Source organism: Chelonoidis abingdonii, chromosome 26 (assembly GCF_003597395.2).
Source record: "Chelonoidis abingdonii isolate Lonesome George chromosome 26, CheloAbing_2.0, whole genome shotgun sequence".
In the NCBI taxonomy this organism is placed as follows: domain Eukaryota; kingdom Metazoa; phylum Chordata; order Testudines; family Testudinidae; genus Chelonoidis; species Chelonoidis abingdonii.
The window spans coordinates 16,051,469-16,074,945 of NC_133794.1; the positions used below are offsets into that span (position 1 = coordinate 16,051,469).

General features: G+C 51.7%; 1 protein-coding gene across 3 annotated transcripts in view; it reads left to right on the top strand.

Moving 5' to 3' along the window:
* PDE1B (phosphodiesterase 1B) overlaps positions 1-23,477 on the top strand; it is a 142,137-nt gene that overhangs the window by 102,853 nt on the left and 15,807 nt on the right. For all 3 annotated transcript variants that reach the window (XM_032781190.2, XM_032781189.2, XM_032781192.2), the window contains 4 exons: positions 9,236-9,349; positions 14,166-14,348; positions 14,898-14,964; positions 15,611-15,727. In XM_032781190.2, the coding sequence (XP_032637081.1) occupies positions 9,236-9,349; positions 14,166-14,348; positions 14,898-14,964; positions 15,611-15,727 (481 nt within the window). The remainder of the gene's footprint in view (positions 1-9,235; positions 9,350-14,165; positions 14,349-14,897; positions 14,965-15,610; positions 15,728-23,477) is intronic.

The following is a 23,477-nucleotide window of genomic DNA, read 5'->3' on the forward strand; positions in this document are numbered from 1 at the left end:
CAGTAGCCAATCTAGCATGTCAATTGTCCTAGTTGATGGGAGCCATCAAGATTCTAAACTTACATTAATGGCCCACACTTTGCATAACTACAATAGGAGCTCAGATTTATATTTTATATTCCTCGTTTGAGATACAAGAATGATACATTCATACAAATAGGATGACCACACTCAGTAGATTATAAGCTTTTTAATGATACCTTTCAAGAGACCTTTTGCATGAAGCATAGTCCAGTTACATTATATTTACACTCATTAGCGTATTTTCATAAAATCATATGGAATGCAATGTCACACCGACCCCAGCCCCCTGTGGGTGGCAGCTCCAGGCAGGGCCAGCCCTAGACAAACAAGGAGCGGCTTCCACCCCTTTCCCTCCACCAATTTGGTAAAGTTTTGAATACCTTATTTCTTATTGCATTTGTAGCTCATTTCATGACTTTGATGCACAATTCGTATGCATGATTGATACGTGTCATATAAGATGATAAATTTGCACACTAGGAGCTCTAAATCTGTTTATTCATGCCATATATAAGCATATAAAAACAAGGAAAATGTCGTTCTCAAAGTCTGGAAGGTTCTACGAGATTCTACAAAGGTCGGGAAAATTCTAGGAAGTTAGTGGAAAAGGAATCCACATAGGAAATACCTGAAACATTTTACCTCAGACATTCTATTTTCCCTTTTGTCACTAACAACAAAAACAGCCTCCCAAGCCCAGCGCTCCCCAAGCCCAGCATGCCAGGCAGTCACCTGGGTCTCTTGTCCCTAAATCCAGCCCTAGCTCCAGGCCGTGGCATGTAACCCAGAGGACTCAAGTGATGTTCAGGCCTCTGCCCAGGTGTCACGGGGTTGCTTCACTCACAGTTGAGGCGCTTCCTTGTGGCTCATCCAGGGATTAGCTCATCACTGGTTTGACGCAGTGTCTTGTGGCTTCTCCGCCCCTTGTCCCAATCTCTCAATCTGCGGCAGCAGCACTTCCTCTGTGTGCTTTGGCCCTCTGGAAGACCACTAGAGTTTCCCCCTTTCCGGGGTGTCAAAGTCTCTCAAAACAAGTGACAGCAGACAGCCTTCAAAGTCCACCATCCTGTCCGTTCCAGCCCCCAGTGGCCAGGACGGAAACCCAGGCCTGCCCTCTACAGTGGGTTCCAGCTAGGGATCCTACATTAGGCAGCTCTGGCCCCTGCGGTCTCACCCTTTCCGCTGTTTCCCCAGGCTTCTTCCTGCTCCTTTCTCTCCATGCGAAGAGTCTGTGCAGACCCCCTCTCCCTGGCTTTGTACACGCTTAGCTGGGCCTCAGGTCCAGTTAGGTCTGTATAGCCAGCCCGCACCTCACTCAGGTGTAGCACATCCTGTCAAGCAGCCCATTTTGAGCCATTTTACCAGAGCCGCCCAGAGGATTCAGGGGGTCTGGGGCAAAGCGGGGGAGCTGTGGCACTTGTACTCACCTGGCAGCGGCCTGGGTCTTTGGCGTCATTTCAGTGGCGGGGGGCCCTTCAGTTGTTCCGTGTCTTCGGCAGCACTGAAGGTCCCCCAGCTGCCAAAATACCGCCGAAGACCCAGAGTGAGACTGAAGGGCCCCTTCGCCGAAATGCTGCGAAGGACCCAGACTGCCACTGCCAGGGCTCACGGGGGCCCTGTGGGGCCTGGGCAATTGCTCCACTTCCCCCCCCCTCCCCCCGGGCACCTGCATTACCCCTTTAGGGTGGTGTGGTCTGTGAACACCCATCACATCCAGGTATGCAATTCCACCTGTGAATTTGCCTACACATATTAGCTGGTCACAGTATGTGGAATGGCCATCACATCAAACGGCTGACACAGAGTTAGGGTGACAGTGTTCGGTTTTGCACTGGAGACACCTGGCCAGAGGGGATCCTAGAGGTCTTCTATGTTAGCAACCGATCTGATCCAGGCTGTTTGAATCTCTGGTTACGACGGCGCGCAGTGGGTCTGCAGGCTCCTCTGTGAGGCCATCCCAGGCCATCAGCCCACGTGGGCGGCTTCGCAGGTCGAGAAGCAGACGGACATGTCCAGTTCCAGCTTTATAGAGCATGGATTGGCAACCTATAGGGCTATGCGTGCATGGAAAGGCTGGCACACGAGCTTACCGTCTGGAGTTTCAGTGGCAACTCACGCTGACCTGTGGTCCGTGGCCGCAGTTAGGGGGCTCTGCATTTTATTTAATTTTAAATGATGAAGCTTCTTAAACATTTTAAAAACCTTATTTACTTTACATACAACAATAGTTTAGTTATATATTATAGACTTACAGAAAGAGACCTTCTAAAAACGCTAAAATGTATTACTGGCATGTGAAACCTTAAATTAAAGTGAATAAACGAAGACTCAGCACAGCACTTCTGAAAGGTTGCTGACCCCTGCCTTAGAGGCTGCCGGGTGTGTGTGTGTGTGTGTGTGTGTGTGTGTGTGTGTCCGCGACCACATGCTGCCCCAGCCCCCGCCCTCAGGTGCAGCTCCTATTGGCTGGGTCAGGGCAGGGGAGGAGCTAGCGCCACTCGAGTGCTCAGCTGGTGGCTGTTGAGGGGTCGCATGGCGCGTGCCTTCCCCGCTATTGCCTGGCCTCTTCTCCTCGCGTGGTCGAGCTGCAGTGTGTGCTCTGCGGCGAACCACAGTCTGTTGTCCCATCACTCGCACCCAGGAGTTGGAGGTATGTGTAACCCTGTCTCTGAGTGCTGAGAATGGGCTGCACCTCATCCCCCTCACAGTGTCCCTCCCCGTCCCAATCCCCCCACACCCCATCCCCTTCACTGCATCCCTCCCCATCCCAACCCCCCTGCACCTCCATCATTGCATCCCTCCCCATCCCAACCCCCCACACCCCATCCCCTTAACTGCATGCCTCCCATCCCATCCCCCACACCCCCCATTCCCCTCACTGCAACTAATACCTTTAAAAAATCTGTCTTTGCTGCTTGAGATCAGACACCCCTCCCTGCGTGCGCACACAGCCATCGACATGTGCTCACACATACTTGCCAGCAGCCTGGAGCCTTGCAAATCACGAGGCCAGCCCTGCCGAAGTCATGAAGAGCCATTGTCATTTCTTCCTCTCGGCTGTCATGCAGCATTGCAGTGTGCTGTTAAACAGCTGATGATCCACCCCAGAAGTAGTTGTAGTTTAGTGCTGGGTGAAGTATTTTCTGTGTCTAGAATTTGCAATGAGTGTGCAAAGTGCCCGGTGGATTCTGGGTGAAAGACACTATGGGCCAGATTTTCAAAAGTGCACAGCACCCAGCAGCTCCAATGGTTCCAGTTGGGCGGGGCAGGGGAATTCTCCATTGCTTTCAGCCAGAGCTTCTGCCTCATTTAGAGCCTAACGAGAACGCCATGCCTGTGACATGTAATGGAATGTAAATAAGTATTCCGTTAATTATTGTGATTGCTATTGTAATAGGCGACATGGCCCCAGTGAGGTACAAAACAGCCAGGCTGGAGAAGCAGACTGACTTCTAGCTGCCCTCAACTTGCAAGAGGCTGTTAGGTGGCAGATATCCTGCTCCCTAAGAAACATCTGTCTCACCCATCACTGTGGTACCTGGCTGTTCGGACACCTATACAGCCCTGTGCTCTGACCACTAGATAGCACTCTCCAAGCTCTGCTCTGCCTTTGCTATGAAGTCAGGCATTTCTGTTGGCTGTCATGGAAGCCTGCAGGGCCACAGTGCTGCTAGGATTGGCTGGGGCTGAGTACAGACAATCCCCTGTATCATTTGCTGGACGCGTGAATGCCCAGGTGCAGCGAAAGCTCCCAGTCTGTTCTGGAGAATCCATGCCGTCCATTCCCAGCCTGAAGCTCCCAGCCCTCATGCAGTTCCAGAGGAGAGGGGGCAGGTGCTGGCTGGGGCTCTGTAGATAGCAGAGCAGGGAGAGACCTGGGAAACAGCAGAGGAGAGTGGAATAGATGCCTTATTGTCAGTCTGAAAGTGCCCGTTGGGGCTTCCTTGGGGCGAGCGGGATTCTAGCACCAGTGTGTCATTTCCCAAGGAGCAGTGATGGGTGCTGCAGGGTGTGGGACTAGCGTGGTGACTCTGCTGCTTTCAAGGTTCCTCCTTCACCAGCAGAGTCTGGGCACTCCCTGCCCCAGAGGCCAGTGCAAGTGGTGCTGCTGTCCTCCCCGCGCCTCACATTCTTCTGCATGACTGCTTTCAAACTGACCCCACGTGACTGGAGAGCAAAATAATTGTGTGTGAGTGTGTGTGTGCATGCATGTGTGCCTCTTGTGTACAGTATGCGTGCACACGTGCATGTGTGCACCTTGTCAGGGCACAGTGGATTTCTGATTGAATACGGAGGCGTTAATCCAATTGCCAGCAACTGATAAGCCATAAGAGACTGTTCATCATATAAATGGCATTAAGAGGGCTCCTCAGTCAGATTCCAGCCTTGTATTTGAATGGGAGCCAGGTCTCATTTCCCTCTATCAGGATTATTATGTTGCCTCTGAATGACTCCAGGTGGACTCAGCTCTGGGATCCCATTAGCGGCCAGCGTGCTGCGGGGGTGTGTGTTGGTTCACAGCTTTCTGCGGCATGGTGTCTGTGTGCGATTCACCAGGTGCCTGGTCACAAAGGGGGCCAGTATTCTCAGGGGCAGCTCATGGGCCAGGCACCATTCACACAAATCCAGCCCAGTTTGGGACTGACCGGTGAAATGAGCTGGTGAGTTTTTGTCCCCATCACGAAGCCATGCCTACTGCTGGCTGTCTCAACAGATGAGCTAAGATTCAAATGGGGCCCCAGAGGCAGAGCTGCCCCCAATCTTGGATCTGTCGGGGTCAGGTTGGATCAGCCATCCTGCCCGTGTTCTGTGGGTTCAGTCCCTAGGGCTGGAAATCAGGCCATGGGGAAAACCCCAGCAGAGACCCTGGGACTAGGACTGCCACTTCCAAGAGGCCACAGGCCACCCCCACACTACCAAAAAGGATCCTAGTGCCGACTATAGCTAATTTTCCCCCAAGAGCCCCTGCACCCACTGGCTCCTAGGAGCCCCCTACCGTCCTCTCTCAGGAGCTGCTGCCTCCACAACCCCAGTCCCCACTCGTCACTCCTCCCTGCTGGTGAGCCTCGGTCCATCCTGTGTCCTGGACGCCAACTCCAAAAGGAGCTGCAGAGGTTTTGGCAGGTTGAGGGCCTGGCCCTCAGGGCAGGACCCAGCAGATGCTAGCCCTGCTCCAGCAGTAGCTGCACAGCACATTAAATCTTGTCACTGGTAGCCAGCATGGCAGTGTGAAAACAGGCAGGTAGCAGCCCTACCTGGGATGCTGGGGGTCTTGGAGAGCGGGTTAGCTCTGGCGTCACTGAGCTCCAAGATAGTCTGTGCTGCTGCCGCTGAGCTGCGCTGACCTGCCGGCTGCAGCCTGTTCTCATGGGCCCTGGCTGTGTGCCCTGTCCTCCAAGAGCCACTTGTTCCCACGGCTCCAGGTGCCATCGTTGCCTGAATGTGAAGAGGGGTTGTGAGCAGCAGACATGGAACTGGCACCTCTAAAAGCACAGCACTAACTGCCTGGGCTCGCTCCGTTAACCAAGGCTTCAGCTGGCTCCCCAGCTTCTATGTGGCCCAGCCATACTGGGGGGAAGCGCCATCCTGAGTGTGGGTTAGAGAAGCACAAATCCTGCCTGCAGTGGAGCCTGATGCTCTGATGGCAGGAGCAGAGTCGTCCAGGCTTGCACGTACTGAGACTTTTGGCTGCAGACAGAACCTATGGTTCCCTCTAGCCCAGGGGTAGGGACCCTATGGCACACGTGCCAAGGCGGCATGCAAGCTGATTTTCAGTGATACTCACACTGCTTCGGTCCTGCCACCAGTCGGGGCCTTTGCATTTTAATTTAATTTTAAATGAAGCTTTAAACATTTTTAAAACCTTATTTACTTTACATACAACAATAGTTTAGTTATATATTATAGACTTATGAAAGAGACCTTCTAAAAACATTAAAATGTATTTCTGGCACGTGAAATCTTAAATTAGAGTGAATAAATGAAGACTCGGCACAGCACTTCTGAAAGGTTCCCGACTCCTGCTCTAGCCCAATCCAAGATGCAAGTTCTCAGCAACATGCTTGCTGGGCCTGCCTCGATGCCTCACTGCATCACTCTCGTAAATGTAACAGCAAAGGAGAAAACCCCAGCCCCATTGGGACAGATCTGCCTGCGGGCCTGCTGCAGCGAGAGCCTTAGCCCTGTGGCTCCAGCTAGAACAGTGAACTGAACAGTCAACAATTTATAGAGCAGCTGGCAAGGAGTCTACACCCCTCCCCCCTCCAGTCCCAGCAGGGTAGATACCTAGCTGGGAGCGCAGATCCACTGGCCTTTGAGTACAGAGCTGGGAATTCTTTCAGTGTGTAATTCCAGTTCCCTTGGTAGTCAGGGCATGGATAGCTTCCTTAGATAAGCGCTCAAACCAGTCCCTTCCTGTCTGTGAAATACAAACCAGAGAGGCAGCCCCGTTCTTTGGGAAACTCAATTAGCACAAGAAAGAGGCTTTGATTTAAAGAAACTCCAAGTGAGTGACAACTCCTAATCTGAGAGAGTAATTTAGGGAGGTAGGGGAGTGTGTGCGTGTGTGAGAGAGACAGAGACAGCTTCACTGCCATCCATCAAAGGATCACTGTGGTTTAAAGAGCCACTGCAAAGATAAAGATCTGTCCCTATTTTTCCTAGCTCTCAGGTTGCCCATCAAGGAAATACCTTGATCAGACTATTGGATCAAGGTGCAGAGTAACACTATCACCAGAGAGACTGAGTAGGAAATAAAAGAACTGCACAAAACCCAAGACCATATGGGGCCCAGAGTATAACATCTGCATGTCATTTGAACTGGCACATCCGGGGTGTGAAATGCACCATCTCAGAACGTCTTTCGCTCTGGTGTCAATTACTGCACGGGGTGTAGGCAGTAATCAACTGGGGCCACCCTACCCTGTGAGGCATTTCACAGTGAATGCCAAACAGTTAAAAAGGGGCTGCTGGTTTGGAAGGCCCCACCTCGGGGTCTGATTTGTAGGGATGCTCTGCTCAACCCTCAAATCTCCAGCCGAAGCCAAGGGGAACTGGGGGTTCCTAGTTTCATGTGTAAACCAGGCCCCAGGTGTTTCAAGTCAGGCTCTGAAAAAGGGAATCACCCCAAATCCATGGCAATTTAAGACAGATGTTATAACCCAGGTGACCTCGAAGTCTGAATCTGATGTTTGTGAGTGTAATTAGCTGGATGGGAATCCTATTTAAAACAATTTCAACCTGAGATAATTAAACAGGATGAATTTGATGAGTCTAATTTACTTCGCTGCTGATTAACTTTGCTTCATTTTGCACTTCACTCAGCTGGGAAAGTGAAACAAAATTGGTACTGCCAATGCTAGTGATTTTATCTTGAGTCTCATGGTATTCATTGTTCTTCCTAAAGTTCCAGCTGCTGGAGTCAAGTGATCATGTGAGAATATCAGCTTTTATTTTTAAAAAAATTTTCTCTCCCTCATGATTGAGAAAATCTTTAAACTGTGACCTGAGAGTGATCTAAATGTCCTCAACCAGCAGACAAAAAAAGTCTCGAAATTTCATTTTTGTGAAATCTCAGACTTGTAAAGCCAGTCTTGTGATTTTTGAGAGCTGACTTATGAATGCTGGAGGCTTGGCCATTCTGCAACATTGCTCTGATTCACTTTGGCGTAGATTTTTAAAAGTGTTTAGACAGCCAACTCCCGTTCTAAGTTTCACTTCCATTATTCCCGTGCACTAGCCCAGCAGTTCTCAGAATTCACTGCACTGCGATCCCCTTCTGACAACAAAAATGACTATATGACCCCACACCGCAAGGAGTTCCACCAAGCTAAGTTGCTCGGCTTAGGCTGCTGGTTCAGGCTTTGGTTTTCTGCCCTGGGCCCCAGCAAGTCTAACGCCAGCCCTGGTGACCCCATTAAAATGAACTCACGACCCACTTTGGGATCTTGATCCACAGTTTGAGAACTGCTGCACTAGCCCAAATGACAAGGGATTTCTAGGTTCTTGACTCTGCCGGGGCAAAGCTCTCACTTTGCCAAAGCAAAGATCCCGACTGCTCCCACTGCAAACAAAATCCATTGCATGGGAATTTTCCAATCTGTTAACTTTGTTTCCCCTTCAAACCACCCCTAAAATTTGGGCAGAAGCTATTTGTATTTCCAATTGGAATCACCTTCATTTTAGATCAAAGGAAAGTAACAAAATCAGAGAACAAAACACAAAAGTAAAGTCCTCTGACGCCTGCTCTCTCTCTCAGAACACTTGTGCACGTGTGCTTGCAATTTCTGTAACAGTCTGCACTGATCAGAGCACAGAATGGCAGCTGGCTCTCCAGCAGGTGGCAACAAGTGCCAGAAAATTTTAAAGGGGCGGCACACAGAAAGACAGAATCCCATTGAGTGCGTGGTTCCCAAACTGCCAGGCTTTGTGCTGATGCAAACAGTGTTTGAAGGGAGATAAACCTCCTGTTTCAGGGCATTAACTGACCTGTAACTGGTCAGAATTGGGATGAGAGCTCCATTGGGGCAGATTACCCCACATCTGCCTGCTTTGGGATTCTTGCACCTTCCGTTGCAGTACATTTGGGTGAGGGGTCACTGCACTCGATAAGCAAGACTCCCTGACGTTTATATGGCTGAACACAGGGAAAGCAGTGTGCTAGTAGCTGACAGTGCTGGAGAGCTAGGTGAGACAAGCTGGTGGGTTCTCAGCCCAGCACCCACGCTTAGCCCTAGGGCAAAGCCCAGGCATCTGTGTCCTGGAATGAACCTCTGTGCAGCATCTGGACACGCATCTATGCTAGCAGCAGTAGCAGGACAACAGGCCTCCGGGGTGGGAGCTGGCTGCTAATTGCCCACCCTGGCAGAGCAACTCCCCAGCTCGCTGGGCCCTGGAGTTGAAGCTCCAGGGTCTAGCCCCACTGCTGATTCTGGTGTGTGTGCAGCAATTGGGAGTCTGTTGCTCCTGTTGTAGCCAGTGTGGCTCAGATACTAGCTCCAAGGGCCTCCTCTTCAGCAGGCGAGCAGGGCTCTTGCTGTCCCTGTGTGGGCTGGCAGGAGTCAGTGAGAGCCAGGGCCGTGACAGGGTGCGTGTGTGTGCTGGGGGAAGGGCAGTGAACAAGCCCTGATGGATCCATGCAGCAGTTCCCCGAGCGGCAGGCAGGGGGTGTTGGCACAGGCAAGGGGCGACCCAGGTCTGTCCTGTTTTGCAGGCTGAGGTACATGGTGAAGCAGCTGGAGAATGGCGAGGTGAACATCGTGGAGCTGAAGAAGAACCTGGAGTACACAGCTTCACTGCTAGAGGCCGTCTACATTGATGAGACCAGGTAGGCTGGGGTGTGCCTGCCCCATAGTGCCCCCTGGGGACACTTGGGGGTGCATGGGGGACACTCCCTCCTGGGGAGGATGTATAGTGGATTGGGTGCCATGATGACAGGGGTGGGTGGGAGTGCATAGGGGATGAGATGCTGTGCTGGTGGGGTATATGAAGGGAGAGTAGATAGGGGACGAGGTGCTGTGCTGACAGGGGTGTAGGGGGGTGTATAGGGGACAGGGTGCTGTTCTGATAGGGATGTGTATAGGGAACAGGGTGCTGTGCTGCCTGGGAGATGGAGGGGAAGTGTACAGGGTGTCAAGCTGTCCTGCAGCGGCTCAAGAGCATGAGTACCAGCCCGTGGACAGATTGTTAGGAACCAGGACACAACCCTCAAATTTTTTGTGAGTTCTGTCCTTAGATCTCACCAATCAGTTATTAAGTATGAACTCCTCAAGCAATGTAACAGCCTAACCACAGAGTCACAGACAGTCCCCCGCGTACTCTGATCTGTCTTGCCATGCAGGTGAGCCTGTCTCTGTGACAGATGGTCCCTTACACCAAGGATCAAAGCAATAGTCAGGTTACTCCCAGTCCCAAAGAACCAGTCACTTACCCCAGGTCAATAGCACCTTAGATCTCACACAAAAGACAAGACTTGTAGCCAATACTATAATAAACTATATACAGATTTATAAACTGGGAAAGGAAATGAATTATTTACAAGGTTAAAGCAAGTAAACATACACAAATGGGTTCCGATCTTAAATTTCAAAAGGTAATAGACACTTCTATAATATGCAAGCTCGTATGTCCTTTTGGGCTAACCCACACTAAGAAGCTGAGCATCTTTTGCCTAGCAATCCTTGCCTCTCAGAGTCCAAGCAGTATAAAAGTTACAGTTCCTCCTTGTTAGCACTTTTTATTTCTTTCCCCCTTCTACATCGAGTTGTACACTCACTGTTGGAAGGAATTCACTTTCATGACTCCTCTTCATGGTGGGGGACAGCGAGCAGCAAAGCCTTTTGTCCTCTGATGTTTGGTGTTGATGGGCCTCTTGTCAAGGCTGATCCTCCACTCTGGCACTTCAAGTGCAGAAGGTGGGGGCCCACAAGGATTCTAAAAATTAATACTGGCTACTCCAGGCTTGTATTAAACTCCCAAGGTTATAGCTCCTCTCTGACAGTGGATAGGTAGATGCTGCCACCACCCAAGTACAAAAAACCCCTTCGGACCCAGAAAGGTGCACTTGGGAATTCTTCCCTGTGGGGTACCCTCAAGCCCTTTCACCCCACCTCCGGGGAAGAGCTGAGAAAGAAAACAAAGGAATTCAGCTGTTGTCACCAGCTAATCAAACAACACAAGCACAAACCTCTTAGGGACACAAATATCCAATCCTGTTCTTAAAAAAGGTAAATTTTATTAAATACAAAAAGAAAGAAAATATATCTCGAACTAAGCACCCAAAATAGCTTTCTTGGGGGTTCAGCTTAAATGTTACAAGCAAACAAATGCATCTGAGGTTAGCACAGAGGAGTCCACTAGCCATAAGAAATAAACAAGTCTTTCTAAACAATCCTGATCTACTTACACATCTGGGGGTTCCGAATAAGTAGTTCTAGGTATGATCTGATGATCTATGACAGGGGTAGGCAACCTATGGCACATATGCCGAGGGCAGCACACAAGCTGATTTTCAGTGGCACTCACACTGCTCGGGTCATAGCCACCGGTCCGGGGGGCTCTGCATTTTAATTTAATTTTAAATGAAGCTTCTTAAACATTTTAAAAACCTTATTTACTTTACATACAATAGTTTAGTTATATATTAAAGACTTATAGAAAGAGACCTTCTAAAAACGTTAACATTTATTACTGAAACGCAAAACATTAAATTAGAGTGAATAAATGAACACTCGGCACACCACTACTGAAAGGTTGCCGACCCCTGAGCTATGATCATACCCAGCTTAAAGCTTCTCATAGCATAACTGTTCCCTGTTCCCCTCCTTCCCAGAGAACAATACCAGAGACAAATGGGAAGATTTCCCCCCATTTAAAAAAGTTCTAGCCTGCCCATTGGCTCTTTTGGTCAGATGCCCATTCCCTTTCCTTTACCTGGGGGACTCTGTTAACCCTTTACAGGTAAAGCGAGCAGAGAACAGCCACCAAGAGGGACTTTATAGCTAACTGGCTGGCTGGGTGTCCATGAAAGGGAGCAACCCCCTCCCTCCTTCATTTATCACAGCCTCCTTAGCTGGGCAGGAGCTAACACCTCCTGTTAGAGACTTGTATTTACATTCTCCTTAATGCTTCTCTCCTGTCTGGTGATTTACAGTTACAGACCAAATGGGATACAGAGGCTGTAAGTGAGATTAATGCTGCAGCAACTCACAAGCATTTCATAAAGTCTAAACATTCTTACAATTCTAACACCTATTGTAATAATCCAACACACAAGTGAGCCAGACTGGTTCCAGCTACATAGTTGTCAGTGTTCAGTTGAGTCATGGGGGCCTTGACATGTGCTGGCACGAGATATGCCAGCATCACATAGGGAATGGGATGCCATGCTGACGGGTATATGGGAGGAGGACACACAGAGGATGAGATGCCATGCTGACGGTTATATGGGAGGAGGACATACAGGGGATGGGATGCCATGCTGACAGGGGTATACGGGAGGAGGACACACGGGATGAGATGCCATGCTGACAGGGGTATATGGGAGGAGGACACACAGGGGATGAGATGCGATGCTGACAGGGGTATATAGGAGGAGGACACACAGGGGATGAGATGCCATGCTGACGGGTATATGGGAGGAGGACATACAGGGGATGAGATGCCATGCTGACGGGTATATGGGAGGAGGACATACAGGGGATGAGATGCCATGCTGACGGGTATATGGGAGGAGGACATACAGGGGATGAGATGCCATGCTGACGGGTATATGGGAGGAGGACATACAGGGGATGAGATGCCATGCTGACGGGTATATGGGAGGAGGACATACAGGGGATGAGATGCCATGCTGACGGGTATATGGGAGGAGGACATACAGGGGATGAGATGCCATGTTGACAGGGGTATATGGGAGGAGGACACACAGGGGATGAGATGCCATGCTGACGGGTATATGGGAGAAGGACACACAGGGAATGAGATGCCATGCTGACGGGTATATGGGAGGAGGACATACAGGGGATGAGATGCCATGCTGACAGGGGTATATGGGAGGAGGACACACAGGGGATGAGATGCCATGCTGACAGGGGTATATGGGAGGAGGACATACAGGGGATGGGATGCCATGCTGACAGGTATATGGGAGGAGGACACACGGGATGGGATGCCATGCTCACGGGTATATGGGAGGAGGATACACAGGGGATAGGATGCCATGCTGACATGGGTATATGGGAGGAGGACATACAGGGGATGGGATGCCATGCTGACAGGTATATGGGAGGAGGACACACGGGATGGGATGCCATGCTCACGGGTATATGGGAGGAGGACACACAGGGGATGGGATGCCATGCTGACATGGGTATATGGGAGGAGGACATACAGGGGATGGGATGCCATGCTGACAGGTATATGGGAGGAGGACACACGGGATGGGATGCCATGCTCACGGGTATATGGGAGGAGGATACACAGGGGATGGGATGCCATGCTGACATGGGTATATGGGAGGAGGACATACAGGGGATGGGATGCCATGCTGACAGGTATATGGGAGGAGGACACACGGGATGGGATGCCATGCTCACGGGTATATGGGAGGAGGATACACAGGGGATGGGATGCCATGCTGACATGGGTATATGGGAGGAGGACATACAGGGGATGGGATGCCATGCTGACAGGTATATGGGAGGAGGACACACGGGATGGGATGCCATGCTCACGGGTATATGGGAGGAGGATACACAGGGGATGGGATGCCATGCTGACATGGGTATATGGGAGGAGGACATACAGGGGATGGGATGCCATGCTGACAGGTATATGGGAGGAGGACACACGGGATGGGATGCCATGCTCACGGGTATATGGGAGGAGGATACACAGGGGATAGGATGCCATGCTGACATGGGTATATGGGAGGAGGACATACAGGGGATGGGATGCCATGCTGACAGGTATATGGGAGGAGGACACACAGGGGATGGGATGCCATGCTGACAGGGGTATATGGGAGGAGGACACACCGGGGATGTGATGCCATGCTGATGGGTATATGGGAGGAGGACATACAGGGGATGGGATGCCATGCTGACAAGGGTATATGGGAGGAGAACATATAGGGAATGGGATGCCATGCTGATGGGTATATGGGAGGAGGACATATAGGGGATGGGATGCCATGCTGACAGGGGTATATGGGAGGAGAACATATAGGGGATGGGATGCCATGCTGACGGGTATATGGGAGGAGGATATATAGGGGATGGCATGCCATGCTGACAAGGGTATATGGGGGGAGGACACACAGGGGATGAGATGCCATGCTTACAGGGGTATATGGGAGGAGGACATACAGGGGATGGGATGCCATCCTGAGGGGTATATGGGAGGAGGACATATAGGGGATGAGATGCCATGCTGACAGGGGTATATGGGAGGAGGACCTATAGGGGATGGGATGCCATAGTGACAGGTGTATATGGGAGGAGGACATACAGGAGATGAGATGCCATGCTGACAGGATGCTGTGCTGATAGGGGCATATGAGGGGTGAGTTTCTAGAGATGGAGTGTGTTGGAGGGGGAAGGGGTACATGTCTATTCCTGGTTCACTGGAAAGTTCTGTTTCAGGCAAATTCTGGACACAGAGGATGAGCTGCAGGAGATCAAGTCGGACGCAGTGCCATCGGAGGTGCGGGACTGGCTGGCCTCCACCTTCACCCAGCAGACCCGCGCTAAGGGCCGGCGCTCCGAGGAGAAGCCCAAGTTCCGCAGCATCGTCCACGCTGTTCAGGCTGGCATCTTCGTCGAGAGGTTCGGAGCTGGGGGCAGGGGGGACATGGCAAGGGCTGTCTATGGGGAATTTCCAAGGTGTTGTATTGGCATGTAGGGAGAAAGCTCCCTCTCTGGTAGAGGGGGCTGGGAGCCTGGACTCTTAGGTTCTATTCCTGGATCTGGGAGGCGGTTGGGATCTGGTGGTTTCAGCATGGGGACTGGGAGCCAGGACTCTATGGGATGGGAGTGGTATCTAGTGGTTAGAGTAGGGGAGCAGGAAGTCCAGATTCCTGGGTTCTGTTCCTGGCTTTGGGAAGGGAGATAGTCTAGTCACCGCCCCTCTCTGTGCCTCAGTTTCCCATATTGTGCCCAGGCATGCTTCCACACGCTGGGTGTGGGAGTGAAGAATGAGGCTGAATATCTGCTGAGTGCTCTGAGACTCTGGGGAAGGGTGGAGCAGGATCACACACCCCCTCCCCTCACATGGCAGGGGATCTGCCTCACTGGGCTGGCTACCTGCCTTACTGGCCTCTTCTGGCAAATGGGGAGCAGGGCCACAGTCTCACCCGCTGCTCCCTTTCCTTGCAGGATGTTCCGCCGGACGTACACAGCTGTGGGGCCTAACTACTCCACCTCTGTCATCAACTGCCTGAAGGTAATGGCGGGGAGGAGAGGTGCCTGCTGCTTCCCATGCCCCTGACCCCACAAGGGACAATGGCTCCCATGGGGGCAGAGGCTGCAGCCAGCGTCACCTGGCATCCTCTGTGCTGCTTGCCCGTTTCCCTGTGGCCATCAGACCCAAGCATGACTCTGCCCCACGCTGGCAGGCTGCATCACTATGCCCATCCTTTGGGAGGGGTCACCCAGCCCTGCCCTGCCGTGTCACACTAGCGCTGTCCCCTCCCAGCACCTGAAAATCCCCATCACCTCTTCCTGCGACATGCCCACCAGGGGCCTGCTTGTGTTGGCTGGGCAGGGCTGTGCCAGGCTGATGGACAGGGCCCCCACAACCACAGGCACAACCCCATCCTACCCTTAGCTGGGGTGTTGGTGCCCCTCTTCTTCCTGCTTCTCTAGCTCATACACATTGCCCCTGAACCCATTCACACCTCATGCTGCCCATGGGAGATACAGGGTCCTGGAATGGGACTCAGCCTAGCCCTGTGCCAGCTCCTCCAAGCCTAGTTCAGGCTGTGCGCCCCCTGCCAGCCACAGCCCTGCTCTAAGCCAAGCTGCCTGTTCCTCGTCGGCCTTGCTGCACGGGGCGGAGGTGTGACTTCCGCTCTGCCTTCCCCCCGCAGACCCTGGACCTGTGGTGCTTTGACGTGTTTGCGCTGAACAGAGTGACAGAGGACCATGCCCTGCGCACCATTGTCTTTGAGCTGCTCACCAGACACAACCTCAACAGCCGCTTCAAGGTCAGCAGCCTGCCACCTTCCCCCTCCCCGTCCCCCACGAGCCTTCTGCTCCCAGCCATGTCCCATCACCAGCTCCCTGCCCCCATCATGCTCCATTAGCAGCCCCCTCTGCCCATAAGCCCTATCAGCAGCCCCCAACCCCATCCCAATCTCCTGCCCCCTATCATGCCCCATCAGCTGACTCCTGCCTGCTCAGCCCCAGAGGGTTGGAAGATCCAATGGGCAGTGGAACAGAAGCCCATGAGTGATACCAGGATCTCCAACCCTCTACACCGCCCAGATCTGTCCCCCATGCTCAGCTGGAGAGGAGGTTTGGGGGACACAGTGTAGGGGAGGGACCAGCAGAGTCAGCACCTGAACAGGCCCGGTGGGGTCACAGCAGCCCTGGACCCATTTCTCGGGCTGGGTGCCGGCCTCTGTGTGTTGATGAAGGGCTGGGCCTTGCAGAGGAGAAATCCCCTGAGTTCTTCTCTAAGCTAGCTGAATGGAGTGGTCACGCCGACCTTCCCGGCTCTGCAAAGGCTTAAGTAGGGTTCATGTGCACATCTGTGGGTATGTGTGTGTATGTGTAATGCCCACAGACACCGGGCAGGATCGAACCTGGGACCTCTGGAGCTAAATGCATGAGTCTCTACCGCATGAGCTAAAAACCATCCGGCTCTTAGCCAAGGCTGTAGCAGACTCATCAATTGCTAGCTGGGCTAGGTACCACTAGAGGGGGACAGAGCACCACATCCAGCCTGGGTTACATATGCACGATGTATCTGTATGAGTCTGCACATATGTGTGCATGAGTATGGATGTGCATGCATGTGTGGCGTAAGAGTATGCATGCCTGTGAGTCTGCACGTGCATGTTTGTGTGTGTATGTGATGGGTGTGCATGTCTGTGTGTCTCTGTGTGCGGGTGTGCATGTCTGTGTGTGTATGTGCCCAGGTGTGCATGTCTGTGCGTGTGTGTGCCCAGATGTGCATGTCTGTGTGTGTATGTGACTGGTGTGCATGTCTGTGCCCGGGTGTACATGTCTGTGTGTGTATGTGATGGGTGTGCATGTCTGTGCCCGGGTGTGCATGTCTGTGTGTGTGTATGTGATGGGTGTGCATGTCTGTGTGTGTGTGTGCGCCCAGATATGCATCTGTGTGTGTGTGTATGTGACTGGTGTGCATGTCTGTGCCTAGGTGTGCATGTCTGTGTGTGTATGTGATGGGTGTGCATGTCTGTGTGTGTGTGTGCCCGGGTGTGCATGTCTGCCTGGTTATGCATGTCTGTGTGTGTGTGTGTGTGCCCGGGTGTGCATGTCTGCCCGGTTATGCATGTCTGTGTGTGTGTGTGTGTGCCCGGGTGTGCATGTCTGCCCGGTTATGCATGTCTGTGTGTGTGTGTGTGTGTGTGTGTGTGCCCGGGAGTGCATGTCTGCCCGGTTATGCATATCTGTGCAAGCATTGACTGTTTTTCTTCCCTCCCTTGCTGGGCTGGTTGCATTCACCCATTGTCAGTAACTGATGGGAATGAGGTCTGTGTGAACAGCCCCGCTTGCTTTTCCTGTTCTCTCCAACACTCCCCGTTGTCCAGGAGTGACACAGACACCTGTCTTGCTCATATGCTTGGAGTCATACTATTGCCAGCTTTGGGGTTGGGGAGGAATTTTCTCCCCAGGTCAGATTGGCAGGAACCTGGGTGGTTTTCGCCTTCCTCTGCAGCAGGGAGCAGGGATCACCTACTGGGATCATAGAATCATAGAAAATTAGGGTTGGAAGAGACCTCAGGAGGTATCTAGTCCAATCTTCTGCTCAAAGCAGGACCAATACCAATTAAATCATCCCAGCCAGGGCTTTGTCAAGCCTGACCTTAAAAACCTCTAAGGATGGAGAAGCAGCAAAGAGTCTTGTGGCACCTTATAGACTAACAGACATTTTGGAGCATGAGCTTTCGTGGGTGAATATCCACTTCGTGGGATGCATGTAGTGGAAATTTCCAGGGGCAGGTTATATATAGCAGCAGAGCAGGCTAAGATAACAGTTAGTTGCATCAAGGAGATGAGGGCCCTTCTAGCAGCTGAGATGTGGACAACAAGAGAGGGAAACTGGTATTTTGTTGGCAAGCCATTCACAGCTTTGTTTATCTGAACTATGTGTAAATTGCCAGAATGAACTTGACTCCAGTTATTTCTCTTGAAGTCTGGTTCCGACGTTTTTTGCTGCAGGAATGCGCCTTAAAGATCTGCTCTTGGTGTGGCCAGGAAGGTGAAGTGTTGCTCCTAAGCGTCGGTAGGTTTCTGTATAAACACACCCTATACGAAAACTACCGACGCTGTGCCTTACTCATGCCCCCTATCGTTCCATCCGGCACACACACGTCCATTGTCTACAGCGCAGCACTGAGGTACAACCCATCTGCTCCTAACCCCTCAGACAGAGACCACACAACAATCTCAATCAAGCACTTTCAAAACTACAATACCCGCCACGAGAAATAAGGAAACAGATCACGAGCCAGACGTGTACCAGAAAGCGTCCTTGCAGACAAACCCAGAAAGAAAGCCAAACACTCAACTGCTCCTACGGTCCCCAGCTAAACCCTCCAAAGATGCTCATCAGGGATCTACAACCATCCTGGAATGATGCCTCCACACTTTCACAGAGCCTTGTGTGGAGGCCAGTCCTCGCCCACAGACAACCCTGCCAACCTGAAGCATATTCTCACCAGTAACTGCACACTTTTGCACCATAGTACCTAACTCAGGACCAATTCGCATGCAACAACCCTCAATGCCAACTCTGCCACCTATTTACACCAGTGACACCATCAAGACCTAACCAGTCGCACCATACTGGTTTCATTTCACCCTGCTGTCCCCAACGTAATCTACGCCATTCATGCCGCAATGCCCTCTGCTATGATACATCGGCCAAACTGGACCGTCTCTACGAAGTAATAAATGGCCAATCAGATATTAGACGGCAATATACAAACTGTAGAGATGCACTTCACTCCCTGGCCCCACTATAGCAGACTAAGGTGCATCCTGACGCAAAAAAATCAGGACCAGCTTCAAGAGAAACTACTGAGCTTCATTCATCTGCAAAAATTTGACGCCGATAGCTCCAGGATCTAAACAAAGACTGTGAAGGCTTGCCAGCTAACAGAAGCCAGTTTCTCCTCTCTTGGTTCTTTAATCTCAGCTTGCCTAGAAGGGCCTCGGTCCTCCCTGATTGAACTACCTTGTTATCTCTAGCCTGCTTCTTTCTTGCTTGTATATATCCGCCCTGGAAATTTCCCACTACATGCCATCCCACGAAGTGGTTTCACCCGAAAAGCTCTGCTCCAAAATGTCTGTTCAGTCCATAAGGTGCCCACAAGACTCTCTGCGCTATTTAAGTCAGAACTACATGTACTCTCTGTACTTAAGGATGGAATTCCTCACCTCATCAGGTAACCACATCCAGTGCTTCACCACCCCCTCCTGCGGTGAATAATGTTTCCTGAGATTCCACCTAGAACCTCCCACCTGCAACTGAGACCCTGCTCCTTGTTCTTGTCTGCCACCGCGGAGAACAGCCACCTCCATCCTCTTGAACCCCCCTTCAGTCGTTGATGGTGCTATCAAGATCCTCCCTCCCTCTTCTCTTCTGCAGACTACCCCATTCCCTCAGCCTCTCACTCATAAGGCATGTCCCCAGCTGCTATTCATTTTTGTTGCCTTCCACTGAGACTTTCTCCAGTTTTCAGCATCCCTTCTGTAGTGGGGGACCAAAAACTGATGCAAGTACTCCACGTGTGGCCACATCTGATGGGGGAATAATCCTTCCCTCGATTTTCTGCATGTCTATATTACGCCCCAATATGCTGGTTGGCCTTCTTAGGCACAAGGGCACACTGCTGACTTATATCATTTCTTATTCCCTGAATCCAGGTCCTTTTCTGCAAAATTGCTTCGTAGCCAGTTGGTTCCCGGCCCTGTCAGCAGTGCATGGGATTCTTCCTTCTAACGGAGGGCTCTGCATTGTCCTTGTTGAACTCATCAGATTTGTTTGGCCGTCCTCCAATTTATCTAGGTCACTCTGGACCCTCCCCCCAACGTATCTATCTCTCCCGCCTCAGCTTAGTGTGTCTGTGAACTTGCTGAGGGTGCAACCATCCCATCATCAGATCATTAAAAAATGTTGAACAAACCAGCCCAGGACTGCCCTTGGCACTCTGCTTGTACCATGCCAACTAGACATCGAGCTGTTGATCACTACCCGTTGAGCCCGACGATCTAGCCAGCTTCTATCCACCTTATAGTCTATCTCCAATCCATATTCTTTTACTTGCTTGGCAAGAAGACTGTGGAGACCATATCAAAAGCTTGCTAATCAAGTAGATCAATCCACGCTTCCATATACAGAGCCAGTTATCTCATCATAGAAGGCAATCAGGTTGGTCAGGCATACTTGCCCTTGAGTGAATCCATGTTGATGTCTTGATCACCTTCCTCTCCTCAGTGCCAAAATGGATATCCTTGAGGATCGCTCCATGATTTTTCCGGGGACTAAGTGAGGCTGATCGTCTGTAGTCCCAGGTTCTCTTTCTTCCCTTTTTTAAATATGGGCACTATATTTGCCTTTTCCCATCATCTGGATCTCCCCAACGCCGATTTCTTAAAATAATGGCCAGTCTCTGCAATCAATCCGCCAATTCCCTCAGCACCCTCAGATCCATTAGCTCATCTGGGCAGATCCTACTTAATCAACTCCCTGTCATGGCAGGGGCCTTGATGGCAGCCCGGTCTCTTCTCTTCTCTGCTAGTTGGCTCCTGGGGCCTGACCTGCTTTAGTTAAACGAAAGTCTTTAGGGTCAGTACCGGGTGTCTGGGTGAAATCCCCTGCCCTGTGCTGCCCAGGTGGTGAGACTAGATGATCTAATGATCCTGTCTGTGAAACAATAAAACAAGGTGCCAGCAGAAACACGTGTATCTCACACCGTGGAACAAACCGCAAGAGCTGGGGGCTCCGTCAGCATCCTGCCTGTGGAGCGTGGGGAGCGGTGTGTGAGCCAGCTCCCCAGGTCAGTGCCCCAAGCCTTCGACACAGGGTGGGGGCAACTCCCTGGTCCCCTGCACAAGTTGTCGTCGCTGCCTGGGGCAGAGCTGTGGTGCTCACACCAAGGAGTTTTCCCACCCACTCCCCTCCCACATGCTGGTGACTGTTGGGGGGATTGTGAGCTCCTGGGCTCTAGCAGGAGGGAGATGGTAATGGGCTCCCTGGGACTGCTCCAAGCAGAGCCGCGGAGCAAGGGGAAGGCAGGGGCTGTGGTTCCCAAGATCGCATCCCCTGGCAGCTTTTCAGTGTGGCTAAAAGGGGCCATCTCAGGCACTGGCCCATTCATGCAAACAGCCAGAGCCCGACTCCTCTGAGAAGGTGGCCCCAATGTGTCTGAATCATGTCCCTGCTGCAGCATGACCATGCATCCACCCCAGACATACTGCCTCAGTGCATGCTGGGAAAATCCAGGCAGCTACCGCATGGTGCCTCAACAGGGACAGCGCACCCAGGAGATGTGCATAGAATGGCACCATAGAGTGATGCATGCTGGGATGCCTTGCCACACAGGGACCTGGGAGGAGGAGACTATCCACATCAATGACCCAGGCTCTCTCAGGGGTCCTGGCTGCCCAGTGCCAAGCTGCCCTGAGGTGAAATGGCTTCTGGCAGGGGTCACACGCCAAGAACTGCCACGGTTACTGTCCGAGTATTGATCACATGGGACAGAATATATGTTAGAGTCATAGACTCATAGACTTTAAGGTCAGAAGGGATCATTATAATCGTCTAGTCTAACCTCCTGCACAATGCAGGCCACGGAATCTCACCCACCCACTCCTGTAATAAACTCCTAACCTATGTCTGAGCTACTGAAGTCCTCAAATTATGGTGTACAGACTTCAAGGTGCAGAGACTCCTCCAGCAAGTGACCCGTGCCCCAAGCTGCAGATGAAGGTGAAAAACCTCCAGAGCCTCTGCCAATCTGCCCTGGAGGAAAATTCCTTCCCGATCCCAAATACGGCGATCAGCTAAACCCTGAGCATGTGGGCAAGACTCACCAGCCAGCACCCAGGAAAGAATTCTCCGTAATAACTCAAATCCCACCCCATCTAACATCCCATCACAGGCCATTGGGCATATTTACCGCCAACAGTCAAAGATCAATTAATTGCCAAAATTAGGCTATCCCATCATACCAACCCCTCCACAAACTTATCAAGCTTAGTCTTGAAGCCATATATGTCTTTTGCCCCCACTAATCCCCTTGGAAGGCTGTTCCAGAACTTCACTCCTCTGATGGTTAGAAACCTTTATCTAATTTCAAATCTAAACTTCCTAATGACCAGTTTATATCCATTTGTTCTTGTGTCCACATTGGTACTAAGCTTAAATAATTCCTCTCCCTCCCTGATATTTAACCCTATGATATATTTATAGAGAGGAATCATATCTCCCCTCAGCCTTCTTTTGATTAGTCTAAACAAGCCAAGCTCTTTGATTCTCCTTTCATAAGACAGGTTTTCCATTCCTCGGATCATCCTAGTAGCCCTTCTCTGTACCTGTTCCAGTTTGAATTCATCCTTCTTAAACATGGGAGACCAGAACTGCACACAGTATTCCAGATGAGGTCTCACCAGTGCCTTGTATAACGGTACTAACACCTCCTTACCTCTACTGGAAATACCTCACCTGATGCATCCCAAGACCACGTTAGCTTTTTTCACGGCCATATCACATTGATGGCTCATAGTCATCCTGTGATCAACCAATACTCCGAGGTCCTTCTCCTCCTCTGTTACTTCCAACTGCTGTACTAGACTCTGAGCCAGCCCTACCTGGGTGGGAGGGGCTGGAGTGGGCACAGGGCTGCATGGGCAAGGGAGTCAGTGGTGCTGCGTTGGGCAGCGCAAATGCCCTGCAGGGCCCGATTTCCAGGGCCCATCTCTGCTCTTTGCCATACATCTGCTGGAATTCACTGGCGCTGCTCCAAATTGTTGAGAATCGAGCCCCAGTCCCAGAGACCTTCCCACGGGCTCCACGGTCATGGCATGTCCCTCAAGGTTTAGCAGATTGGGGCTTCCCTTCTGCAGCCACAATGGGTGTGGGGGCCTAAGGGGGCTGAAAGCCTGATAGTGTGTTGGTCTAGATCATTGTTGATTTCCCAAATGGTAGCACCAAGGAGCCCAATCCGGGGTCAGGGCCCTTTGTGCCAGGTGCTGCACTGGCTGCCCCTGCCTGGAGAGCAGAGGTGTTGGACAGGCTGTGATGGGGCGAGGGCGAGCTGAAGAAGCACAGGATGTCTCCACATATCAATCTCTGGAGCAGACTCCCCTTTGCCCCTGTCCCCTGAGGGAACGGACTCGGGTGTGATGCTCCTCTCCTCACTCACAGCAGGGTCGGGACTTGACAGACAGAATCTCCACCCCCTGTCTCCTCTCTGCCCTCTGCGTATGGCAGGGCTCTGGCAACGTGGCACTGTCACTCCAGGGCTGGCAGCGTGGTGTCCCCTGGACCATGCAGCTCCCAGGCAGGGCAGGGCAGGGCTGCCCCCTGCCTGTGGGCCCCAGCCTCAGCCTGGCCCCATTGAGCCCCTCAATGGCTGGAAGAGTCCTGGGGCCCATTCACTCCCTGGCCTCTTTGCAGGTACTGCTCAAAGACACATGTGGCTTTACCCACGGGAGCAGCAGCAGTTACTCCAGTGAGTAAGTCCCTGCAGGATGGGGCCT